At 33.4% G+C, this 25,378-nt stretch overlaps 4 protein-coding genes across 5 annotated transcripts; 2 read left to right on the plus strand and 2 right to left on the minus strand.

Moving 5' to 3' along the window:
• Positions 1-385: 385 nt before the first annotated feature.
• On the plus strand, positions 386-2,731 carry LOC125063282 (mitochondrial ribonuclease P protein 1 homolog). The gene is made up of 5 exons (XM_047669653.1): positions 386-1,023; positions 1,120-1,340; positions 1,419-1,567; positions 1,906-2,272; positions 2,358-2,731. The coding sequence occupies exons 1-5, from the start codon at positions 879-881 to the stop codon at positions 2,715-2,717; spliced, it is 1,242 nt and encodes a 413-aa protein (XP_047525609.1). The 5' UTR covers positions 386-878; the 3' UTR covers positions 2,718-2,731.
• A 206-nt stretch (positions 2,732-2,937) lies between these two features.
• LOC125063263 (death-inducer obliterator 1) lies at positions 2,938-18,253 on the minus strand. The gene is made up of 18 exons (XM_047669621.1): positions 17,804-18,253; positions 17,105-17,266; positions 14,869-16,621; positions 14,122-14,212; positions 13,950-14,039; positions 11,868-12,065; positions 10,619-11,125; positions 9,432-9,764; positions 9,207-9,359; positions 8,997-9,121; positions 8,488-8,928; positions 7,630-7,889; positions 7,250-7,365; positions 6,521-6,729; positions 5,659-5,869; positions 4,757-4,883; positions 3,645-3,823; positions 2,938-3,380 (listed from the first exon to the last, which is right to left on the minus strand). The coding sequence occupies exons 1-18, from the start codon at positions 17,934-17,936 to the stop codon at positions 3,222-3,224; spliced, it is 5,247 nt and encodes a 1,748-aa protein (XP_047525577.1). The 5' UTR covers positions 17,937-18,253; the 3' UTR covers positions 2,938-3,221.
• A 981-nt stretch (positions 18,254-19,234) lies between these two features.
• Positions 19,235-25,358, plus strand: LOC125055249 (eukaryotic translation initiation factor 3 subunit E). 2 transcript variants are annotated; one of them, XR_007117837.1, is made up of 9 exons: positions 19,235-19,414; positions 19,497-19,613; positions 19,688-19,855; positions 20,441-20,563; positions 22,992-23,233; positions 23,350-23,484; positions 23,623-23,817; positions 23,972-24,306; positions 25,022-25,358. XR_007117837.1 is itself a non-coding variant. In XM_047657631.1 (9 exons), exons 1-9 carry the CDS (start codon positions 19,319-19,321, stop codon positions 25,285-25,287), a joined length of 1,335 nt encoding a protein of 444 aa, XP_047513587.1. In that variant the 5' UTR covers positions 19,236-19,318; the 3' UTR covers positions 25,288-25,358. The 2 variants fall into 2 exon arrangements, 1 of the variants encoding a protein (XP_047513587.1); XM_047657631.1 differs by having other exon boundaries at positions 19,236-19,414; positions 23,972-24,203; positions 25,261-25,358.
• LOC125055258 (zinc finger protein 525-like) lies at positions 21,513-22,994 on the minus strand. Its single transcript, XM_047657644.1, has 2 exons — positions 21,775-22,994; positions 21,513-21,701 (listed from the first exon to the last, which is right to left on the minus strand). The coding sequence occupies exons 1-2, from the start codon at positions 22,833-22,835 to the stop codon at positions 21,539-21,541; spliced, it is 1,224 nt and encodes a 407-aa protein (XP_047513600.1). The 5' UTR covers positions 22,836-22,994; the 3' UTR covers positions 21,513-21,538.
• Positions 25,359-25,378: the final 20 nt, after the last annotated feature.

Genomic DNA, 25,378 nt, shown 5'->3' on the forward strand with positions numbered 1-25,378 from the left:
ACAAATTATGTCTTTTATGAACGCATTCACAAATCGATATTATCCAACAAAGATTCGGTTTCCGATAAATATCAAACATCGATGTTGGGCTTTCGATTATGACATCGATGTCAATATCGATCATCCCTACCCAGTACCTACAGAGTAAAATTTACTCGTATAATATTTAATATTTATATACATACATAATATACTATTTAGGGATTAAAACAAAAAATCGATACATCGTGATATCGATTAAATTTCCTATCGATACTAATGCTAACATCCTTTGTAACGGATACTTTTGTATACTAAAAATGATAAACAAACTAACTACACATACGTCTAATTGTTCATTATAGAGAAGAACTAATACTTAGTGTACAAAACCATTCTAAAAATGGATATCTGATATTTTATGGTACTCAACTCTAGTTTATGCATTATTAGAGTTTTTATAAAAATGATTCTATACTTCAGTTATGTTTTCTTCAAATTTCGCAAAAACAGTTTTATCAGAAACATAGGTTTATAAATCGGACAGATTCCCGAAATTACTATTATAACGAGGTCGAATAACGGATTGGATTGACAATTGACATCCCTGGAGAGGCTAACCAAATAATACCAAGTAGAAAAAAAAACAATTTTGAATTTTTCTAAATTGTAATTTGTATATCTTAATTGTAATACATATTATCTTGTAGATTTTATATAGGATACCCATTACCCAGTACTTATAGTTTATAAACATAGATTATGAAGTAGTATAAATCCATTCCCATTTTCCACCGTTGCCGCTTATTTTTCTGAATATTTATTTAAAATTAACTTCGAATAATAACAACCAAAACATAAAGTATAATTCGTAAATATATCTATTTTATAGTGTAATCATGTATTGTGTAAAATCTTTAATTACTCATGTAGGACACAGGAACATAAAAAACCTTATGATAAAACCTAGAGTTATAAAACGAAACTTTTTTAAAATAACTCGAAGCTACTCATCAAAACTTGCTGAAGATGAGGATGATACAGGTGTAATATTAGTTTTTCTAATGTTAAATGTTGTCCATTTTGCTGTTCCGGAAATTAAGGCATTCAAGGTTAACCTCACTTTCCCTACTTTTTCAGAAAATATTGTTAATGATATATGTAAAGGGGATCCTGAAAAAGAGAAGAAATTAAGAGTGTTGATGTTGGAAGTAGAAGTCATGCGGCAAGATGGAAGGACAGCCCCTGAGAGAATGAATACTTCTAATTGGGAAAATTTATTAGAACTTCAGTCTCGAAATCAAAGAACCAGCTATCTGAGTTACCTATGGAAAAATGAAATGTCAAAAATAAATCAGAAGGTATGATTATTGGTTATTATTTTATATACATTATGTTCAGAATTATATTTGTTTGTATAACTTTATAAAACATTTTAGGCCAGGAAAGAAGCTAGAAGGAGAGAGTTGGATGAAATGGATGAAGAAGAAGTTAAAGAATACCCAGATGACTTATTGTATGGTATAAAACATCTATCACTGTTTCTACGCATTCGAGACCAATCAATAAATAATTTTGATAATTATAGGTAAATAATTATTAAATTGTTATGTTGTTAAATAATAAATGGATACTGTTAAAACCAGAAATGCTTATACTGTCATTGTAGGTTTATTAACAGCAGTTTCACATTACATCAGGTGGTGGTTAGATAAATATATATCGGAAAAAAATTATTACATGTTTTTTTATTAATCTTTTAAGCGACTATGAGGAGTAAAAATAAATGGAGTGTTTAAATTATCTTTCAAATTATGACTACTAGAGTGAGATTTCTAAATTAAATATGACTGAAAATGCAAATTTATTCTAGATATTATTAAATTTAATATTTACCATAAATCATTTTTAAAAGTATATTTCCAGGGCCCTTCAAGCATTGACATATGGCCAATCCGTAATAATTGATTGTTCATATGAAGAGCACATGGTTAATAGAGAAATATTAAATGCTGCCAAACAATTGACCTATGTATTTGGTGATAATAGGTTGCATAAAGAACCCTTTAATTTACATTTATGCAATGTTAATAAGGAAGGAAAATTTATGGAACAATTCAAGAAAAATGTACCTTCATTGGAAGAACCCTGGTTTCCATTAAATATTCATACTAAATCTTACTTGGACTTGTTTCCTAAAGACAAATTAGTTTACCTGACACCTCACTGCAGAGAAGAATTAACATATTTTGATCATGATGCTGTATATATAATTGGTTGTATGGTGGATAAGGTTTGTACATTTTTATTACTACTTATTAGAATGAGTTATGTATTTAAAATACATTAAAATTAATTTTTACTTGTACTAATTTCAGATGAATAATGAACCTCATTCCTTAGCAAAAGCAAAGAGAGATGGAATCAAAATGGCCAAGCTCCCTCTCGATAGATACTTAGAATGGGCACCAGGTTCCAAAAAGAATTTAAATATTAATCATATGATCCCAATACTTTTGGATTTGAAGTCAACAGGAGACTGGGATTACTCATTGAGACATATACCTAGACGAAAATTAATGGAAACAAAAATAAAGGCTATGCAAAACAAATTCGAAAATTCAGGAAAGATGAAAGATATTAAAAGATACATGAACTTGCGTGTGAGTGATAGAAGTGTTTTCCTCGACAAAAGAAATACATCTAGGAAGTCACTTTATGATGATGAAAATATATAAGTTGTATTCTTAAATCTTTATTTCTGTCACGACATAATAAACCTTATAATTAAATTATAATTTTTAAGTAAAAATATTTATTATAATTTTTGTACAAGAAAACAATTGATACAAACTTATATTTAAAATGTATATATTGATTATATACATACTTCCCTAATGCATTATTTTATCACTCAAGTCAACCGATCGAACCAATTTATACAATTTATCACTAAAATTGAGAACATCCAAATGTTTGCTTATTGCACATAAAACTGACAAAAATGCTATGCATCTATTACATTTCATTTGTAGAAGTATAATATTGTTAGTTAAAAATTAAGACAACATTAAACATACTTGTGTGATCCCTCTAAGCTATTATAATCTACACTGGTTTTGAATTAAAATGTGAACATGCAAGACCAGCCTGTGACCGAGATGGCTTTATAAACATTATTTTATCCATGTCACGAGAATAGCTTAAAAACTTTAAACTAAATCTGCTTGTAATCCTTAGTCTTAGGGCATGCTCGTGCGCATGTCGACGTCTGCGACGCTTTCCGAGCGCTGTTTTATTGTGGCAAGTATCTCTTGAAGGTTTGAAGGCAGCGCGATATCTGCCAACGGAACACCTCGAGGGGCAGGCGACAACGGGCGTGATGGTGAATAAGCTTCATTCTGAAAAAATATATATTTTTTAAATACAAATATTAGATAGGGTCATCAGATCTAGTCTAAAGAATGAGTAAACGAAAAAAGATTATTAGTGCCAATATAATTAGATTAACGGATCCAATAACATCCGAATGTTGTTAGAGTATCTGCGGAACGAGAACCGTCGTGGGATTTGGGGTTACGTACACCGTTACGTCGGTTTTCATTCCTCAGAGATGATGTGATTCCTATACAAACATTTGTGAAACCAAAAATATAAATACACACATCAGCACTCTGAACAGAGGAGTCTGCTTGGGCCATTTTGAATATTTGCTGCTTCTGTTCTTCAATCTGTCTGTTGAGCTCTTCCATTTTGTTACGAAGGTTGTGCGTGGGAAGGGCAGATGTCGCTCCAATGCTGCTATTTGATGAACCGGGACTGTAAGGCTCATCATCATCGGCCGCTGTTTAATAAAAATGTGATAATTTTTTTTGCTATAAATTCGCCTATATGCTTTAGACATACAGCACATCAGATTTTCTGACTTACTTGTTATATATTAATTATACTAAAATATAATTTATTTATAATATAATCTCATTCGGTAATATTCTAATTATGAAATGAAATACAGACTTTTATTGGAATATTTTATTTACATATTTCTTTAAGAAAATAAAAAAATAAATTAAAGCATTATTCTCCTAACAAAACACTGCTTTAAAACAATGTTTAAAGTACAATGTGTCCCGACCAAGGAGGTTTCAATTCAATTTAAGTACACATAATCTGTGGTGAGCGCAACGCGCTGGTTCCGAGCCAATAGACCAATAACAGACTTTTGCCATTTTGGCGCCATTTCGTACATACGAATTTGAGTAATATTTTGTTGGATAAAACTTTAGTAGCAAAATTGTCAAGCAACACCGACGATACTGATGAAAATTTAACTCCACCTGACATTCTAGAAACAGCTACGAAACAGACGAATAGTCTTTTGCCTTTCTGGCAAATCAGGAAAATCGTACACAAATGTTACCAAGACTTTATGACTTGGAAAATGAATAAAATATTTTGTTAGCCTACTTTCAAGAGTTATCGGATAACTTCAAGTGTTCTTCCTTATGGTCTAAATATTCTATGATTAAAAGTACACTAAGTATTTACACCGAAATTGATATTTCCAAACATTCAAAACCTTGTATCATTGCTGAAACGTAAATCACAAGGATATAAAGGGAAGAAAGCCAAGCCAACACTTAAATCAATTTTTAAATAAAGTAGTGTATGCAACTGCATATAATTAGGTATTAAAACACTCGTGTGATCCTATTTTAATACCCTCCATTATATGACAGTTGCATAAACTACTATTATATTATCTATTAAATCATACCTAATGAAGCAGCAATTTTATCCTTCACTGTTGACGAGAGCAACGAAGATGTGTAAGGCAAATTCATCGGCCGGTTGCGAGGTGACAAAGGTGGAGTGTAGGACTTCTTGCGAGATTCTCGTGCCAACTGGATAGAAAAGTAATATATATAATATAACGCCTAGTAACACATCTTATGTATATACACCGGTTTTTGTTATAGGTTAGATCTGACAGTAATTACTACGGTATTGTTGTATACATGAGACGTATAAAGGAAAATGATGAATGAAACAACACATACATTGTGTTATGTAACAATATGATTTATTAGTTGATTCGCCCCTAATTCTTTTAAAAATATAATAAGCTTTGATGAGATTTATAATTTTCAAAATATTGAAACAAAAAATTATAAATGTCTTTGAAGAACTTTGCTAATAATTTCATGTATCTCATTATAGTAGCTAAACATTGGGAATATTTAATTATATATATATTCATCAAAACTAAGTATAGTTTTTTATTATTAGCAAATTTCGTAACGATTGATGATTACATGAAATTATTATGTGTTAATTTAATATTGTATACACCTTAATATTTCTAGTAAAATTTTTATTTAAATAAGGGGTCAAATATTTTCGCTATACTTGATATATCATATATCACTGACACAGGGGGTTAATGGTTTAAGTAGACTGCTAGATATTTTATGTTAAGAAATACTTAAATGTATCACATGCTCCACATAGATTTTATTAAGAAAAAATAACTTCAAAACAATAAAATACAGCTTTTTTATAAGTTCTAGCGATCAAGACTAGCGTATAACAAGTCCTTTTTATACAAATAAAATGAACAACAATAAATAACGTCTTTATTTACAATACCCTATTTAACACCATTCGGTGTTAACTGACCTTAGCTGGTATTAAATCTTTGGGAATGTGAGTAGGCGGTCGTTTCTTCCTTTGTCTTATAATAATTGCGATTAAAAGGTGTGTCTTGACGTCACCGATGCCCGGCCCGTCGAGTGGAAGTAGAACGGGCGGTAGAGCCTTATTTGCCGACAAAGGAAGAATGTAAAAGTCCTTCACGGTGGCTGTATTCGTTACCTTCACCACACCCAGTCTGTCAAAAAATAGCATTTCGATTATAACGATTATATTTTTCATTTAACTACCATTCATCTAGAGCAGTGATTCCCAAAGTGGTCTATATCGACCCCTAGGGGTCTATGACAACCTACAAGGGGTCTACGTCAGCGAAAAAGAATTTGGGGGTCCATGAAATGAAAATGGGGGTTACAAAATTGACGCCAAATGTTGATAATTCATTATTAAAGCATCGGGTTCATCCTTCTCACTAAAAATATTGACTTATTGCTTATGTTATTTTATTTATAGTTTATTTTATGTTTATTTAATGCTATGTATATTTTACATAACAGATACAAAAGTTTATTTTGAGTAGTTTTAATTTAAATTCAATTAATAAATGTATAACATGTGTTTTTACTTTAAGTTTTTAACACTAAACTTCACTACAGTTAGAAATTTACAGGAAATCAATATCAGGTAAGTAGGGGGTCTACCCAACACGGAAAAACATGGCAAGGGGTCTACGACACAAAAAAGTTTGGGGAACTCTGATCTAGACTAACAAAATCAAATTTCGCTTTTTCATATTCATATGTTTTCCAATTTTAAAAAAAAGGAAAAAAAAAGAAAGAAAAAAAAGTTAAAAATGTTCGTGTTTAAAATCAATATTTTATTTACACACCTATTTCGACTACTTAAATAGCTATAGAGAGCGATGTATTGCATTCTCTCCTCGTCATTGGCTGCTTGAAGGCGCAAAATGACTATATCCTTATTGCTGGTGCGCTTCATTTTACCAATATAATCCCACACTGTGTCTGGGTTTATTCTGCCCACTATATCCAGCTCTGCAGATAAGTCATCTTCTAAGTCTACTGCGTTACCGGATACCTGGACACAAATATATTTTAACCGACTTCAAAAAAAAAAGACTATCAGTTAGACATGTGTGTTATTCTGTTGCTATTGTACCTATATAGTATTTAAGTATATCTATTTAGGCTTCCAAGTACGTGTGCTAAATCACATAAGTGTGTGATTGTCCATAAATTTCTCGAAAACTAAGTTTTCTCGAGATGATGCTTTTTATTCAAATCAGGTATACCACCTTAGGGAAAGTTTTAGTTTCATCAAAATCTGTTCATTAATTTTTAAGTCTATCAATTTTACAAACAAAAAGATAATTTTTTTTTATATAGAAGGGGCCGGAGGTTCACGTTATGTTGATGTTAAGTGATACCGCCGCTCACGGACATTCTCAATGCCAGCGGGCTGGCGAGTGTGTTGCCGGCCTTTTAAGCATTGGTATCCTCTTTTCTTGAAGGACCTTAAGTCGAATTGGATCGGAAATACATCAGTGGGAAGCATGATATGAGTTCAATTGGAATAATAAATAATATAGTTTTGTTACCTCATGCGCAGCAACATAAAACCGCGCGACATCCACCATATTGATACAACCATTCCAAACTGTCACTGCGGCATTTTCCACTGTGCTACTGGGCTCTTGGTCACTTTCTACTTCCACTGAAAGTAAAATCAAATATGTTGAAGGGAGCGTTCAAGTATTACGTAACGAATTTTGGGGGAGAGGGGGTCCCATTGTAAAACGTTACGATGCGGGGCGGGGATTTATTTACGCGTTATTTTCGACATAGATAAAGAGTCACTAGGTGATCACGTTACAGAGCGTTACATGGATAGGGGGGGGGATCTCCAAAAATTGCGTGACGTAATACTCGTCAAAGCGCTCAATTGACTTCAAAACAATTACTGATAAAAAAACCTCACCCGCAGGCTTCTCCTTGTACACAGGTGGAGGCAAAGGAATATCGGTGTCCACGGCGAACGATTTCATTGGACCAATATCTACATTGCCATATTCGCTGATCTCATTCTTGAAGGTCTCCTCGTCGGTGTCTTCGCGTGACTTATGAAGATCATCCTCAGAAAACGCAGACGTTATCATTGGCTCATGAGGATCATATTCCGGATGTACTTCCTTCATCATTGCCGACTTTGGACGTTCTAACGAGTCCGAATCTGTGGAACTGCGTCCATAATGTTAGTAATATATTCAATTAGGTGTAGATAATAAGTAATTGTTGAACGGAACACGTTTATCAAATACGTTATGGGTGTAATATCTGTTACCAATTTTTATCTTAAATTGTAATCTTGCAGTTAGATGAGTGATTTATAATTACATACTTAAATTTAAATAAATTAACATTTTATTATATATTTAATTACACATGTAATCTATATATATATATATATATAAATTATTTGCTGTTCATTCGTCTCGCTAAAACTCGAGAATGGCTGGACCGATATGGCTAATTAATATCATGAAATATTTGTGGATGTTCAGGGAAGGTTTAAATGGTGGGAAACATAAAAACAAAGTAAAAGAAAGATACTAAAAACGAAAGTCTTTTTAGAAATACAAAAAAAATTTTTGTTTGACATATATTTATAGATTCAGAAATTTGTTTTCCATATATGAGGTCCGAATTCTTAGGTCTGTTTAAAAAAAAATTGAGATACATAATATGTAGGTGATACGAAGTTCACCAGGTCATCCAGAAAAAAGTATTTATTCTAAACGTTTTTATTAAGCCCCAATTAAATCCCACTGACACTTACTCATTCTTATGTGTAACATTGTCTTGCGATCGGGATCGTTGTTTGTCTTCAGCGATACTCTTACGTGTGGAACGTGAGCGGCGACGGCGTTTCGTACTATCCCGAGATGCGGAGCGTTCTCTATCCCGCTCTCGCCCACGGGACTCAGATCTCGAACGATCCCGAGATCGCTTTTTAGTTTTGGACGCACGCGAGCGAGACCGCCGCCTTTCTGACTCTCTCTCTTTCTCCAGTTTACGCTCTTTGGACTCCGATCGAGCAGATCTTGACTTCTTAGAGCGTCTCGTTCTATGCTCCCTTTCGACTTCAGAGCGAGAGGACCGCGATTTCCTCTTTTCAGAGTCCCGCTTTGTCTCACGATCCTTCTTGGAATGACTGGACTTCTTATTTTTAACTTTTTTACGGCTATTGCTGGATTTTTTATTTTCCTTCGCCTTATCCCTAAAAGAAAATGAGTAAATTAGCACCAATAAAACATTTTTCATACATTTCAGTAGATCATTACTCACCCTTCAGCGTTATCAACCGGAGGAGGTAGACCGTCTCCCACGGCGACGTTTAATGCAGTCACTATTTCTTCAACCGGAACATTCGGATCTAATTCTGTTTGAACCGACTCTTTTTTCTCCATAACCTGAAAGAGTTTCAGACTCAAATTAAATCAAAGAAAATTTAAGTAAATAGTTTCCATAAAGTGTCAAGTCATTTTAATTTTCTACCTCTTCTCCTTTGTGCGTCTTTAATACATAAGTTTTGCTAGCAGCTAAAAGATCAATTTCAGATTTTTTAATCAATTCCAACTGGTGTTTAGACTCTTCTTCCCTCCATTGAGCGAGCTCTTGGCTGGCCAATTCTTCCGGGGAAAGCCGCACCTGAATACATCATTTAATGAATTAACAAATAATGTTGTCATAACAAATATCTCTTGGCATTTTACAACTTACCAGTTCACCAGGTTTTAATTTCTTTTCGCATATTTTTCTCCATAACGATAAGTTCTTACGATCCTTGATATTGAACATCAAAGATCGATATTTAGCCTTGTACTTCATTCCCACATCGTGGTTGAAAAGCTCAAACAATTCCATTTCGGTATCGACCGCATACTCTTGTATATCATCTTCAGTCAATTTGTTTCCTTCATTTTCAGCCATTCGCAAACTGATCTGCTCTTGTAAAGATTTCTTTACATTTTCACGTATTTCCTCTTCCGAGTCCATTTTCTTCTTGTCATGCGTATCTTTGCGGCGCGATGCCGGCTGTGATACTGCGCTGGCCTATAGAGGAATGATTATCGTAAACACGTAAATTTTAACTAGTAATCAAAGAGCAAACAAATCAAGGTCAGTGACATTATATAAGGATGTATAATATCAGAGTATATTATCCCGCCTCCGGTGAGTCGTTACGCACAATACAATAGTTACTTGTTATTTTTGTATGCACGTGGACGGTGTGCGTACTGCATTTTAGGAGTGACGGACATTTTTGGAACCTATCTTGTGACTTAATGATTACCTATATTATATTATGTGTATTCCTAATATAATCAAGAACGAAAGTTTTTATTATAAATAATATAAAGATACTACAGTTACACTATTTAGATTACGTCATTCCCAGCCAAGGCTTGTGAATAATAAATTCCTTTGGGCGCGGAAAATTTCAGTCATAAATACGAATGATTTAAATTCAAGGCAACTCAAGTTATCCTGAAACGACATGTTTGTATAACATTTTTGGATATACAAAATCACTTAAAAGTATTTGTTGATGATTAATAACTTTATTTTAGCTCTCCACATCCTCGTAAGCGTTAGCGATTATAGATTTCATAATTTAATTCACGTCTACCAAGCTGCCATTGAAATAATTAAAAACTACCCGGCGCCCGCGATATATATTACGCAGAAGTATTGTAATTTTTTTATATCAGCCAAAAAAAATAGGAAACTTATAATATGTAAATAAACGGCTATTTATGATATTACTAGCCAATTATTACGACTTCGTCCGCACATAAGTCTTTAAAATCTATAGTAGTATTAAAAGACCATTTAAGGTGAAAAAGATTTAAGACCAAACTTCACGTTTATACAATTTAATTTATAGAGAATTAGCATTACTTTACCTTTTCAACAGATAACTGCGATCGATTCAACGCCCTCTTCCTAACCTCGCTAGAGCTTTTAAGCGAGCTTTTAGGTGTTTCTGTCAAACTCTGAATAGGTTTGGGTGTTGTTGGCGTCTTCGGTTGTGGCGTCTTCGGCTCCTCTCGAGTAGTTATTAATTTCAATGTTCCCCTCGGCGTAACAGCTATTTTCGTTTGCTCTCTCGGCGACAAAAGGGATTTGGACTTTGTCTGTTTATATTCCAAATTGTCTTTGTGTTCTGTATTAATAATTTTAGGCGCCGGCGTTTCCTTTCTTGGTACTTTAGAAAAGTTCAGCGTAGTCTGAATTTTGTTTGAAGCATCAAGTGACTTCTTTCGCACGGCATTTGGTTTTATAGAACTGAGCGTGCCAGGGCGCACAACTTCGAATGTAGGGTTCTTTTGCAACCAGCTCTTTAAGTTTTCGGCGGTTGGTGCATTCGGACCTGCTAATAACCTACCTGATTTTCTTTCATAGACGATTACCTAAAATTTTTCAAAGAAAAATCATTTACAGATACTACAATTGTGTACGAGACAAGTTTGCGAGCTCATTGGCGTTCTTTTTAGCTTTTATTTTTATTCATATATTGTTCAAATTTAAATTCATAATATTATATATTACACATGACAAATAGGTAGAGTCTAATAAGTAGTTTATTATATTTGTTTACCTTTTTGTACATAATAGGCTATTTGATATAATGAAAACTAAAGTGTTATTGAAACAAAATTGTATAAAAAATGGCTATAAAAAGAGAGAGAGTTATAACTGAAAAAATCCTTTATTTATTAAAAATATTGATTTTATACGTTAGTCACGTGACACAAAATGGTCATAGATTACTCGAATATACAATGACGTAGCATGCTTGTAAAATAATGTCTTCCTTAGCCTTTCTAATCTAAATACTGGCTTGGAGTTTTCGTTTTCAATTTTCGCGATTGGCTTTGATCAACATATTTGTGTATTTTAAGAATAGCACTGGACTTTTGTTTTCGAATTAACAGGCGTGGCACGTCATTGGTTCTGGTGCGACGCCATCTTGCCTAGGGAAGTTTTGGCGGGTTCTCGAAATTATGTTTAATTTGAGAGCCAATAAATATTTAACAGAATAAAAAATAAAATTGTATAGGTTCTACAGTCAATAATAAATTATCTGAAATAGTTTATAAAAACTGGTTAATTAGCGTGTTATAGTCTAAAAATAAATATTATATAACTTACCCTGGACTCGGAGGATTTATCCGCTGGTTTACCGGGGACATCAATTTTGGAGCTAAGCGAATCTTGCGCATGTTTTAGAATACATGAATCGCTACAATAGATGCTGCTTGCGCGAGCAGGTTTCTTGCACACGATACATCCAGCCTTCATTGTTTCTTTTATTCCTTGGGGCATATCTAACTTTCTTTGGATTGGTATCTGTATGGTGTTAAATAATATATTAAAAATCTTAATATATATAAATTATGTATCACGTTGTTTGTCCGCTATGGACTCCTAAACTATTGAACCGATTTCAATCAAATTTGCACAGCGTGTGTGGTTTGATCTAACTTAAAAGATAGGATAGCTTACGCGGTGTCCTGCGTAAGCGACGAATACGACGCGACGCGACGCAACACGACGCGACGTAATGCGACGCGATGCTACACGCGACAAATGTCCTACTTCAAAAAGTGTCCTACTTCGAAAGTTCATACTTAAAATATAGACTTTTAAAAAAATATCGTAAAAAGCATAGAAAAAAAACAAATATAATATTTTTACAAAGAAACACATTTGGCGAGTTCCATCATTTATATCCAAAATTAAAAAACGATTCTAAAATGTTTAAACAATATTGTGGAGTGTTACTAATAAACGGTTCCTATAATGTTTATGTTTTTTGTCCCACAACAATCTTTGCTCACGCACTGCGGCGATCAACGCTTCAGAATCAACCATTTCATAGTTCGTAGTGTCGCGTCTGGTCGCCCTCAAAACAAGTCCGCGTGACGTCGCGTCTCGCCGCAGACTGTCACATAGGCCGTAAGTAGGGTATGCCGTTGGTTTGATTGCGTTGGTCGCGTTCACAGCGTCGCGTCGCGTTGTATTCGTCGCTTACGCAGGCCACCGCGTTACATCTCAATTTATACCCGCAATATTATGTTATTGCAAATTATTTGATAGTCACAATTCTAACAGATGGCGCTGTGTTGAAAGTACCAACGTTTCACATAAGGTACAATTTAATGGCATTACCACCATAAAAGCATGATGGTCCCCATGACTGGTGTTCTCTACCTAACAAAAACCTTAGCCACAGCAATGCTTGGCCGGTCTGCTAGTTTAATAATATGTTTTATTAAAAAAACTTTATGATTTGGTGATATGGTCGTGAGTTTTGTATTAAACGTTGTTTTATATAGAACAGGGGGCAAACGGGCAGGAGGCTCTCCTGATGTTAAGTGATACCGCCGCTCATGGGCACTCTCAAACTATTGGACAGTGGTACTGCCCCGGTCGTTCCTGCCAATGGGCAGCCAAATGTGGCTGGAGCCCGAAAGCAATGGCATGGCACTCTTACTAGGAAAAGCGTTGACTGATTGCACTGGTGAAATAACCTCTCTCGCAGGTTATTTCACCAGTGAGCGGCGCGGTGGGGTCACGTTACGACGCCGAAAATACGTTAACGTGGCATGACTTTAAAAGACAATAAGTGTTTTCTGACATATTTAACAATATGTTTTATGAGTATGTATGAAATTTGTATGTAAGAGAAAATGAATACTTTTTTTTTTTGAATTTATGACAACAAAATAGAACTAGTAACACATTTAAAATTTCACTTAATTACAACCAATGTTCATGCCGTCAGGTGCGTTTATAAAATAAGTTTATTAACCAACTTCAAAAATAGAAGATTATGAGTTTGACCTGTGTGATATTGTTGAAATTGGATACTATAATGATCTTTAAAGCACGTAAGTGTATGTATGTATGTTTGTCCACAAATTTATCGGAAACGATTTGAACCAAATATTTAACTTAGGTCAAAGTTTCAAATGGGTTCATTCGTTTTAGCGATATCCACGTATTCCCGATGGGGTATGGCATAAATAATGTTGACAAGTATTTGAGGTTGGTTAAGGTTATCAACATACCTTAGGCACGGATTAAGGGAAACTGTTACGCGCCTACCGTCCATAGTGAACAGATGGGGCGACTCCCACACTCCCTGCGCCACTTTTAAATCGTTGCCCCGGCGCGGGGGTCAGTAAATTGATTTCCCAACAAAAAAAAAAAAAAAGGTTATCAACATACCTTGGCTCCCTTGGGTGTATTCTTGACACACTTGGGACATCTCCACTCAATGCCCTGTTCCTCCATCTGCTGACCCATCGCTTTAGTGATGTTCACACACTTCCCATGGAACCAATCTTCGCAGCCGTCACAGCATATCATGAAACGGTTGCTGACCCATCGCTTTAGTGATGTTCACACACTTCCCATGGAACCAATCTTCGCAGCCGTCACAGCATATCATGAAACGGTTATTGTGTGGCTGTTTGCATATGCACCAAAGTCTGGGAATATGTTTAGATTTTACAAATGTGTTAAAAAAAAAAGGCGGCGTGTACTTATGTACGCGCGTAAGAAGTTATACTTCTTTGGCTTTCTTTATTTTTTTTAAATATTAAATACTTAATAATAAATATTTAACGTTAATAATTTAATAATATTTAGTATATTATTCAATTATTAATTAATATTATTCATTCAATTTAATAAATAGGTATGTTTCATAACCTATTAACTAAGTAACAATAGGTCTTTGTGAAAAAGCATTGCTAAATGTCTTTGAAAAAATAATTAAAACTCCTTTATTTGTTTAAAAGGTACTACAAAGGTCATTATGGTCATTCAAAATTTAAAAAGTTTAAAAAGAATTCGTTAGTGGGGAACTTCATTCTGATAATTTCGTGTCACGGTGCGCGCGCATCGTAAAATTTCAGTCTCATCATTTTTTCATAACGCGCCTAAAGAAGTATAACTTCAAAAACTACCAGAAATGGATGTCTGAGTTAATATTTTTAACAACAAAGATTCATATGCAATGAGTTATTCACTACAATATCTTTAATTTTAGTATTTTTACTAATTATTTTATTGTTAAAATGTATAAAATGATTTTTATAACTTCCCAATAACCTTGTTAAAATAATTTTAATTTTATTTTTACCTATTAGGGTCATCTTCAGAATTCCAGCTCTCTTGAGATTCGCCAGATTTATCAACCACTGGGGAGCTTACAGGTAGATCGATCTTCTTCACCAATTTCTTATTGCTGTATTGTTTTGAGACTTGTGCTTGATGGAGAACAGGCTCTGGTGTCATAGGCACTTGCTGAACAATTGGGGAGGGAACTTCAGGCCCAACCGTTGGCTCCCCTTGGGTTTTCCTTTTTGAAGATCTGGTCGCTGGTGCCTCAATTGGTGGCAAAGTTATCACCCTGCCATCCTTTCTCACAATTTCTATAGGATCCTTCTTAGGCAATAAGCACTTTGGTTTTGTCGGGCTTTGAGGATATACCTGTGATTGCATCTGCAAGTGCATTTGTTGAGCCAGGGGTTGTGTCACCTCTGGATTAAATGGCTGAACTGGTTGATGAACTTTAGGTATTGAATCAACCTTGCCGAGCACCTGTTTGTCCAATACCTCCTGTAAATTTTCAGAACTTTCAACCAGTTGTGCCACATGCATTAGAATATCCTCCGTCAAGCCATCTTCCTCTGGCTGTAGTCCGGCCAACAGATCTAGGGTCGGCGAGAGGGGACCCACTAATCCTGGACTGTTAATGACATTAGCAGCAGTAATACTGGGATTTACTTTGTTAGTAGTCGTATCTTGAAGAATCTGAGCCAGACTTGCATCATCCAGTTGAGGTATTGGATCATAAGCCTTTACCTTATCGGTGATATTTGCTATCTTCTTTATGAAAGGTTTTGGAGTTTTACTTTCCATGTTTTCAAGCGCTTTGGCAACTTCCATAGTTCTATCAGTGCTGGATTCAAGAGACCTACACTCGTTCTGTTTTTTGTTAACAGGGCTAGTTTCCTTAACAGGAAATTTATTCTCAGTAGAGACTCTTCTAATCACATCTGGTGTGGAAAACAGTGATGTCATATCGGATAATAGTGCTGAAACATGAGCGGGGGTTTTCTTTTCCCTCTTAATAACTTTTGGGTGTGGTTTTGGTGTGCCTTTCATCTGTTCTGTTATTGTTTGTGATGGCGGTATAGATGGAATGATTTCTTTAGGACCTAGAATTTCTGCATCGTGTTGTTTCTTTGGCAAAATAAGACTCCTGCTTAGATTTTTCTCTTTGATTTCTTTTTTGAGTAGATTTTTGTTGGCCTTTAACCTTGATGCTATTTTTGGCTCTAATTTATTTGCTTTAGTCAACTGAGCACTTTTTAAAATTCTTGGTTTCATTTTAGGTTTTCGCATTTTCTGGGGCAATGATCTGTCTTTAGATTCTTTATAATCTGAATCAGAGTCCCTATCTGGAGCACTATCGCCGGACGAACTTTGTGAAGAGGAATCATTTTGGTCGTCTGACTTTACAGGCTCCGACTTCTTCACAATTGGCGACAGGGTCTTAGCTTTTGATAGGATAGGCAATGATTTATTTAGAGCATCTTTGCCTTTGATGACCACGGAGGGTTCAGCAGGAGTAAGAATTATCTTTTTACCTTTAGGCAATATTTTTTGATCCAATATTGAAATTTTCTTTGGAGTGCTCACTGGTTTTGGAGGAGGTTGGTGTGTTATTTCAATTATGGGATCATCAAATGTTGTAAATGATTCACTCTTCTGTGGTAATATTTGACTTGGTGAAGTAAGTGGAGTATAACAATGATCATTATGAAAGCCGATAAGACTGTTTTCTCTTGTTTCAATGCGTAATGATTGCAACATTTCAGCCCCACTATCTGAAATAGATTGATATGATATGAATAATTTTGACTAAGTAATGGCCACCAATTTAGCTTAAAAATTAGAGTATTTGATATAATTAAGTTCAAAGTTTTTGGTATTCCTAATAACACTGCGATATGATGATGCACTTAGATAAACAATAAAACAGCATGTGCCACAATTATAGGTGTTGTAAGTAGTTGAATGTAAGAGTTGTTCATTGACGAAGTAATAAAAATAATGCATAAAAATATTTAGGAATTTTATTAATATTATACACAAGAAATTTGTAAGTACAATTTCAGTATATCCTTAGAATGTTCATAACATACCATAATTAGTGCACTCCTAAAGGTACTTTTTAATTTGGATAAAACATTCTTAAGTTACCATTAATTATCTTGAACTTGACCATCAATTAGTTGTTTATAGAAAGAGGAGCAAATGTCAAATAAAAAGCTTAATATATTGAATTCTAGAAGTGATGATAATATTACCATATTTAATTATACTGTCTGGTTCATCATAGTAGCTGTCTACAGATAGTGTCACATGTGGAACTTTATCATCTTCATTTTCAGAGTCAGTTGCATCATCAGGCCTGCCTTCATGACCAACTCGAACTACACTTATACCTGCTGCTTGGGAACCATCACTCCCTGAAAACATTTCATAATGTCCATACATTAATTATGTAATACATATAACTTGCTAAGGGAGTTAGCTTATCAACAACTTTATTATTACAAGCTGATGACCATCCATACTTTTACTCAGAAAGGAGGATTTTTTTTACTATGAGTTTGTTATTAGAAAGCCAAACACTGGACTGATTTTAAACAAATTTATTAATAACATGTACCCTTCATATTAGCTGCAGTAACTAAACACGTCTAATTACTTTCCCGCCAAAAAGTGCATACATTTTTAACAGTGAAGCTAAAAGCCAAATTAATTAATTTTGTATACATTTGTATGTAAAATGTTCGCGATAATAGGAAGAGGTAAGTGATATTATGTATTTAATTAATTATAGACGCCATAACTTAAAGTTACCTGTAAACCCTATGAGATTAAGATATGGGAACCTAGTTGAAATTTGAACAATTACTGATATTTCCATTAGAATTTGCATTTTTAACAAAATATATATATGTATACATCAGTATATGCAACGAAATTGAATTGAATCTTACCCATTAATGTTCCAAGTAATTTTTGATCTACTGATAGAGATCCATCCTTATTTACAATAACAACCACCGAATTGTCAGTTTTTGTAGATGGTCCATTTAAGTCCGTGTAGTTTGTAATAACAGTGTTAGACATTGTGATTAAACTATTTAATACACGTTTAATAAGGCATATAAACTCTCTTTTTATCCCATTTTCGCTTTATTAGATGCATCGCGTCTATCTATAAAAACATTAGCCGCCATTTTGCGCCATCTTAATATGGGAATTCGTAAAATGTACACAAAATGTATCTTGACGACAGTAATCAACCAAATAATATAATACAAATTAAACACATTTGGTATTAAGCGACTGTACTGTTTCTAATTACTAATTTTTAAATTTTTAAAATCGCGAATTCTTAAAAGCACACTACGCATTCGACACCATAACACGCAGTTTAGCCAACATAAGCAGTAAGTATTACGTACTAATGAAGCAAAGAGCCTACAGAGTAGTAACCCTACAAAGTCTGTGGTATAGGATCAGAGTAATTATTGTAGAGAGACTCAGTGCCGCACAATGCCGCATAATGCTGAAGCTTAATTGGAACGTGAATTAGTTTTCAAATGCATCAGCAGAGTGCGCCAAGTCAGTGTTGAAAAAAAAAATGTTCTGAATAGAGTTAGCAACCTCATTAATGTATAAATAATGTGGTTAACAGTAATAATTGGTTGATAACTTTTTACGCTTATTTTAATAATTAAATTATTTCATTAACATTTTTTTACTGAAATAAGAGAAAACCTTTAAAGAATATAAGGTTTTAACAAGCTAAATTAACAGTAAAGTATATAGTTTCATGTAAGAAGTTTACATCATTTACGTTTTGAGCAATTTTTTAAAAATGATTTCTAAAAAAATTATATACTTTTTCAAAACCATTGCAATGTTTACAAGAGTATAATCCTGTAAAATAAATTTGTTTACAGATCCGAATTTTAAAATAAAATTGTAATCATATTTTAAATGTGAAATATAAAAAAAGTAACTATTTATACCTTCATCCATACTTATATTTTTTTTTTTAGCAGTTTGAAATAACTTTAATTATTTTCAAAATTTACGACGAAACAAATTTTTCAACAATAAATAATATTTACTAACGAAAATTTCGATAAATGCCAACTTAAAGAAAAACACTGGTCAATTTTCTGTCACTGTGTTGGTATTTATTACGAGAAGCACGCGAGAGCATTCGTTTTGGGAGTGCTCAATTGTGCGAAGCGTTGCTGTAGTTGGAACATTCAACGTAGAGCATTATGCCGCAAAATGCGCTCTAGTGCTGTAATTGGAAAACGCACCATAGCTGTCCACAGTCTAGTCATAATCAATTTTCAGTTTGACAATTCACAATTTTGGTTTTATAATTTTAGTCTGTTTTTACTTTTTTGATTTCTTGCCTTTCGGCTCTCGACGTTTACGACACGAGAGCGTTTTTGGTTAATAAGTTGATAAAGTATCAAAAAATAAACATGAGTTACTCCAAGTTTGACCTTACTTTTAAAATAGGTCAATATCTAGATCGGCATCTAGTTTTTCCTCTACTTGAGTTCTTAGCAGCAAAAGAGGTATATTTCTTACTAGACGTCTTATGATTTACGCATGCCAGATGCTTAACTGTAATTCACTGCAATCTAATTTGTTTTGTAGACATATGATCAATCTGAGCTACTACAGGCTAAGTTGGAAATCCTAAGTAAAACCAACATGATAGATTATGTGATTGATATAAGGAAAATGTTGTATCCTGATGAAGACACACCTGAGGTAATTAAGGGATTTAATTTTTGAATGTATGACACCTGTAATTTGTATTATTGTATGTTTTTATCTGAATCCAGGAAATTAAATCACGCAGAGGTGTTGTTTTGTCACAATTGCAAGAATTACAAGATGCTGTAGAGCCAGTACTTCGGTTAATGCAAAGAGATGATGTCATGAAGACAGTTGAGACCATGAGGGATCCCAAAACTCTTATAAATTACTTGACAACTAATAAGGAGTTTGAGGTAAGTACTTTATCATACTAATGTTATACAAATCAAAGTTCAGTATTGTCAGTATTGACACTTGTTTCCAACTTACTAACTTAGCTAACCAGCTGTACATAAAGGTAACTTGGAAACATAGGTTTTTGATGTATGGGATATTTGCACAGTCAGTTTAAAGACTAAATTATTCAATAGTGTTTCTATAATCAAGATAAACTGTATCTTGTCTTGAAGATAAATTAAGTACAGTGTAAACTCTAAGTAACAGCCCTAGATTTAACAACTAACCCCCTCAAATGTTGAAATATCTTGGCTTTGGTTGGTTTAGCTTGATTTCCATACAATGATACACTCTAAATAAACTTTCTTTTTCTAATAAAGATTTTTCTTTCCATTTAACAGCAACTCTTTGTAATATCAAAATAGGCTTAGTCCCTTGAGTGTCATTATTTAGAGTTTACACTGGTGTAACATTTTCAGACAATTCAGTGTGAATGACTTTTTTTCTTACTAAATTATGGTGTATTATTAAATTAATCTTGAGGCATAATGAACAAACTTGACAACTTCTTAAGAGGGTAATATAATGTTATTTAATTACAGTTCAAAATTGATATGATCGACAGTATGTATCGCTTGGCCAAATACAGATATGAATGTGGTAATTATGTGGAGTCTGCATCATACCTATACTTTTGCCAATTGGTGATGTCCCCTACAGAGAAGGTATTAACTGTTTACTACTTTGTTTCACAATAACATTATAATTATACAGTCAAAACCGGTTATAACGACATTGAAGGGACCGTATAGTTGCCGACGTTATATCCGATAGTCGTTATAAGCAATGTCATATATTATATATACACAAGTATAGTTCATATGTATGTACAATACATACAAGTTATATTATCATAGTTATCTATCTAGAATAGGTAGGTATGGGTTATAATATGGTATGTTAATATTATAATATGTAAAGAAGTCAAAAAAGAAACAAAAATATTTATTACGAAATAATTAGGTACAAAAGTAATCAGTCATTTTGGTCTGTTTTTTTTTAGCCCAGTCTCAAATATTTTTTGCATTTTACGTTTCATACTCCTCAAGGTATGAGTATCACCAGTATCAAACTGTTCGTTAAAGGCAACAAATTTTTGCAAAATTGTTACAGCGTTAAGAGCCTCCGAAATCGTTGTTGGCTGAAACTGTTCGTTGGGAGAAAGTGCGTAGATAATAATATGCCTAAATATTCATTCAACGTCTCTAAATAAGATTTAAAATCGTTTGTATTGTTTTGTTTTGCTGAGACAAGAAGCGGTTGGTCGTTATAGCCGATGAATATCGATAAAATTTCGTCGTTGTAAGCGATATGTCGCTGTATCCGATGTTGTTATAAGCGGTTTGTTTACTGAATAGTTTACTAGGGATTCGGACGGGACCGTACAATCTGGTTGTAATAACCGATAGGTCGTTGTAAACGATGTCGTTATAAACGGTTTTGACTGTATATATATTTATTTGTATTTACATATAAAACAGTAGTGGATTATTTTTAAATGTTTTGGAAAGGGATTTTATTAAATAGTTATTCCAGATGTAATAAAAATTAGAACAAGCTATAATTTTGTTATTGTTTATTAAAAGTAACATCATTTATTATTAAATTTAATTTTTATAGTTATATAATATATACCTTAGTTATAATGGACTTGAGGATTGAAACCAGCCATGAATCTGGTGTCTATGAGTTGTAAGTTGTAAATTTTCTTGAAAACATTGACCACAAGATTCACATTGATGCACCATTAAATTTGGATTTTTGTCACTGCAAAATTTAGTGATGAAGTGACCCATCTTGTACCTAAAAATCATTATCATAGCATAATTTTTTTAATACTTAAATTTATTTGAAATCAATCTTTGGTCATAGGTACCTGTGGTTATATAGGTGATCATAACTTTTGAACTTGCGATCACAAGTATTGCAAAGTAACATTTTTGGCAATGAAAACTTATAACACATTACCAGCCAAGGACACAAAATCCAATGCTGCATAGCTATTTTATAATTATCAAATGATATTTTGCATGCATTACATTCATAGTTTTTATTAGTTAAATGTGATTTAGAATGTTTGAGAAGTCTTGGTATACTTGTATAGACTTTTTCACAAAATTCACATTGTAGTAGTAGAGAAGTTTTTATTTCTCTAATGCAGTCTTTGTTTTCTGTGTTACAACAAAATTTGGAATGTTTTAATGCTAGTTCTTGATGAGGCCAAACTTGAAAACATTCTGTACAAGTCCAAACAATTTGCCAGCGCGGCTGCTTTTCAAGGGTGCCATGTCTCATAATATAATGTCGTCTTAATCCAGTTTCGTAAACAAAAGAAGTTCCACAGATTTCACAGGGATATGATCGCAGGGTTTTGGTGGATGAAATGTCAAACATTTCCTTTTTCTTTGTATAGTTTAAGGTTCTGTTAAGTTTATGAATATTTTCCATAATTCTAGCATTGTTTTCTTTTACTCTTTCAAGACTATACTCCAGGGGATTCATATCTTGCATATCTTTAGGTAATATATTTATCAACTGGCAGTCTCCTGTAGAAGAGATTTTTATGTTTGGGCACATATTTTTTGTGTCCGGTTTAACTTTCCATTCTTGAGGTATACATATACCTTTGAAGCTGGAACTAATTGCTTTTGCACAGGACTTTAAATCAAAATTATTCATATCTTCTTCTAAAGCCTTTTTTACTATCATTTGTGATTTTTCTGTATCTTTTTTCTTCAAATCCACACTCCCATCCATCCACTTACCAAATGTGCATTTATCATTTTCGAAAACAATACATAATGATTTTGAATTAATTCCTTCTTCATTTTTGTGTATTATTAATTTGCTCAACATTTGAAATAATTTTTTTACAGTATATTGAAATGTTGGAAATTCCCTTGAAATATTTGACGGTAATTTTGACATGCATGTCATGCCATTTTATGTTAAATAGTTTATCATATAAAAACTTTTTTGAAATGTTAAATTTAACCATACATTTTATTTCCAAATCCTTCCCATTTTAAAAGAAACCTCTTGTAAGAAAATAATATATTACAAATGTCTTAGTAACACATATGATTTTTTTAGAATTACTTGCCTGTACTTTGGGGGAAATTGGCTAGTGAAATTCTAGTCCAAAACTGGGATGGAGCTTTAGATGATTTGAACAAGCTTCGTGAATTCATCGATAATGGTGCGGGAGGCGCCACTGCTACTAATATGCAAGCATTGCAACAACGTACCTGGCTGGTCCACTGGTCACTATTTGTGTTCTTCAACCACGCCAAGGGACGTGACCTCATTATTGAAACATTCTTATACAGACCCTTGTGAGTTTACGGTATTCTTAATTATCTTTAAAAACTAATTAAGGTCACAGAAAATGCTGACTAAAAAGATGAAGTGCTGTTATCGCAGTCTGAATTTATTTATTGGTACTTTCTAGGTATTTGAACGCTATTCAAACCATGTGTCCTCACATACTTCGTTACTTAGCAACAGCAGTCATTATCAATCGTTCACGTAGAAACGCTCTGAAGGATCTTGTTAAGGTCATCCAACAGGAAGCCTACACATACAGGTATTCTTCGACTTTTAACATTATGCATATTATAAATATGAATAAATTTTTTTTGATGTAATATATATAACTATGCAATTAATTTATTTCTATTCCGATTGCTAGCATTATATATTTGTTAATTAAAAATTGTTTTAGGGATCCTATCACTGAGTTTATTGAACATCTGTATGTGAATTTTGATTTTGAAGCAGCTCGTAGGAAGTTAAATCAGTGCCAAGCTGTACTTTCAACAGATTTCTTCCTCATTGCTTGTCTGGAGGAATTCGTTGAAAACGCCAGATTGATGATTTTCGAAACTTTCTGCCGCATCCATCAAGTTATCAGCATAGGGTAAGTATAACTTTGTTGTGTAGAAATAATTAAGTTGTCTTGGATTGCAAAAAGGTTCGGAAGATATTCGGAACTTGGATTAGTTAGTAGACTGGATAGGTTAGTAATACGTCTATTGTATTTATGTAACCATGAATATCTTTTTGCATTCCAGTATGTTAGCAGAGAACTTGAGTATGCAGCCAGATGAAGCCGAATGTTGGATCGTGAACCTGATCCGTAACGCGCGTTTGGACGCCAAGATAGATTCGAAATTAGGTCATGTGGTGATGGGGGCTCAACCACTCTCTCCATACCAGCAGCTTGTTGAACGTATCGACTCTCTTTCTGTACGCTCAGAAGCTTTAACGTCCTTGGTTGAAAGAAAACAGAAAGTGCGCACAGATGTGAGTTCTACTGTATTACATTTTTTACATATAGGTTAATTTGAAGTTCCTTTGAAATTAAATATTATACTTTCATCAAGTACTAGTATACTTTGGTTAATAGTTATAAGTAGACATCGGATTATATGCACTATCAAAATGCCAAAATATGCATGCAAATATGCACTAAAAAAGGGCGAAATATGCATAAAATATGCACGATAAAAATGCAATTAGAATAAATAAAACTAATAATTTATTACATAGAATTAATTAATAAACTTATTTATTATAATTCTTGTGACAGTAAACAATAATATATTTTTCCAAGTTTTCTTGAGCAAACTTGTGACGTTTGTCACTTAATATTAATTTATAGGCTGAAAATGACCTTTCTGCGTCAACTGACGTTACCGGACAGAACTTAAAATTTGGCGCCATTTCTGCAGAGACCTCTTCAGGCAGACTTTGTCCGGTGCCGTTGATAAACGCGTCAATTTTCTTTATCCCTTCAAAACCGGGGTTTTTATACAAAACTGCATTTAATTTTCCACGAACTTTTTGCGATAGTGAACTCGGAAGGGCGTTACTCTGTTCAATAATTTTTTCTATTGTTTCCAAGGCATAGAGGAAAGTTTTTTGTTTCTAATTTCTCAATCGCATCGGGTATATTACTGAAATGTGTTGAGATAATAGCAATATTTGCCAAACACGTATACCTAACTATTTAAATAAGCACTATCAATGAAAAAGTACCAAAATATGCAATAATGCTGTAAAAATAGAATTATATGCATTTGCATATGCAAACATGCAAATGCATATAATCCGATGTCTAGTTATAAGCAATCAAAACAAGCATTCTGACTGACATTTCTAGCAGTAGGTTTGTTTTACTAAAGGTCCTGAGGGATGTAATAAAATATTTATACCTAAAATAATTTATCCCCATCTCAGGATTTTTGTAGAAGTTTTGTTTTATCCAAAAAACATCTTATTCTTTAGTTCTGACGATAATAACAATTCATCATTAAAAAACTCTGTATGCATTTGTAATGACAAATTTCTCAAATTTCAGATACGTTGGGGAGGTCAAGAATTCTAACTTGGAAGTATGATACACACAAATATTTATCTTTATAAATGACTTTTATAAAATATAGATATTCACACAAATGCATTGTTTTTTTAAGACG

This window comes from Pieris napi, chromosome 1, assembly GCF_905475465.1.
Source record: "Pieris napi chromosome 1, ilPieNapi1.2, whole genome shotgun sequence".
Classification (NCBI taxonomy): Eukaryota; Metazoa; Arthropoda; class Insecta; order Lepidoptera; family Pieridae; genus Pieris; species Pieris napi.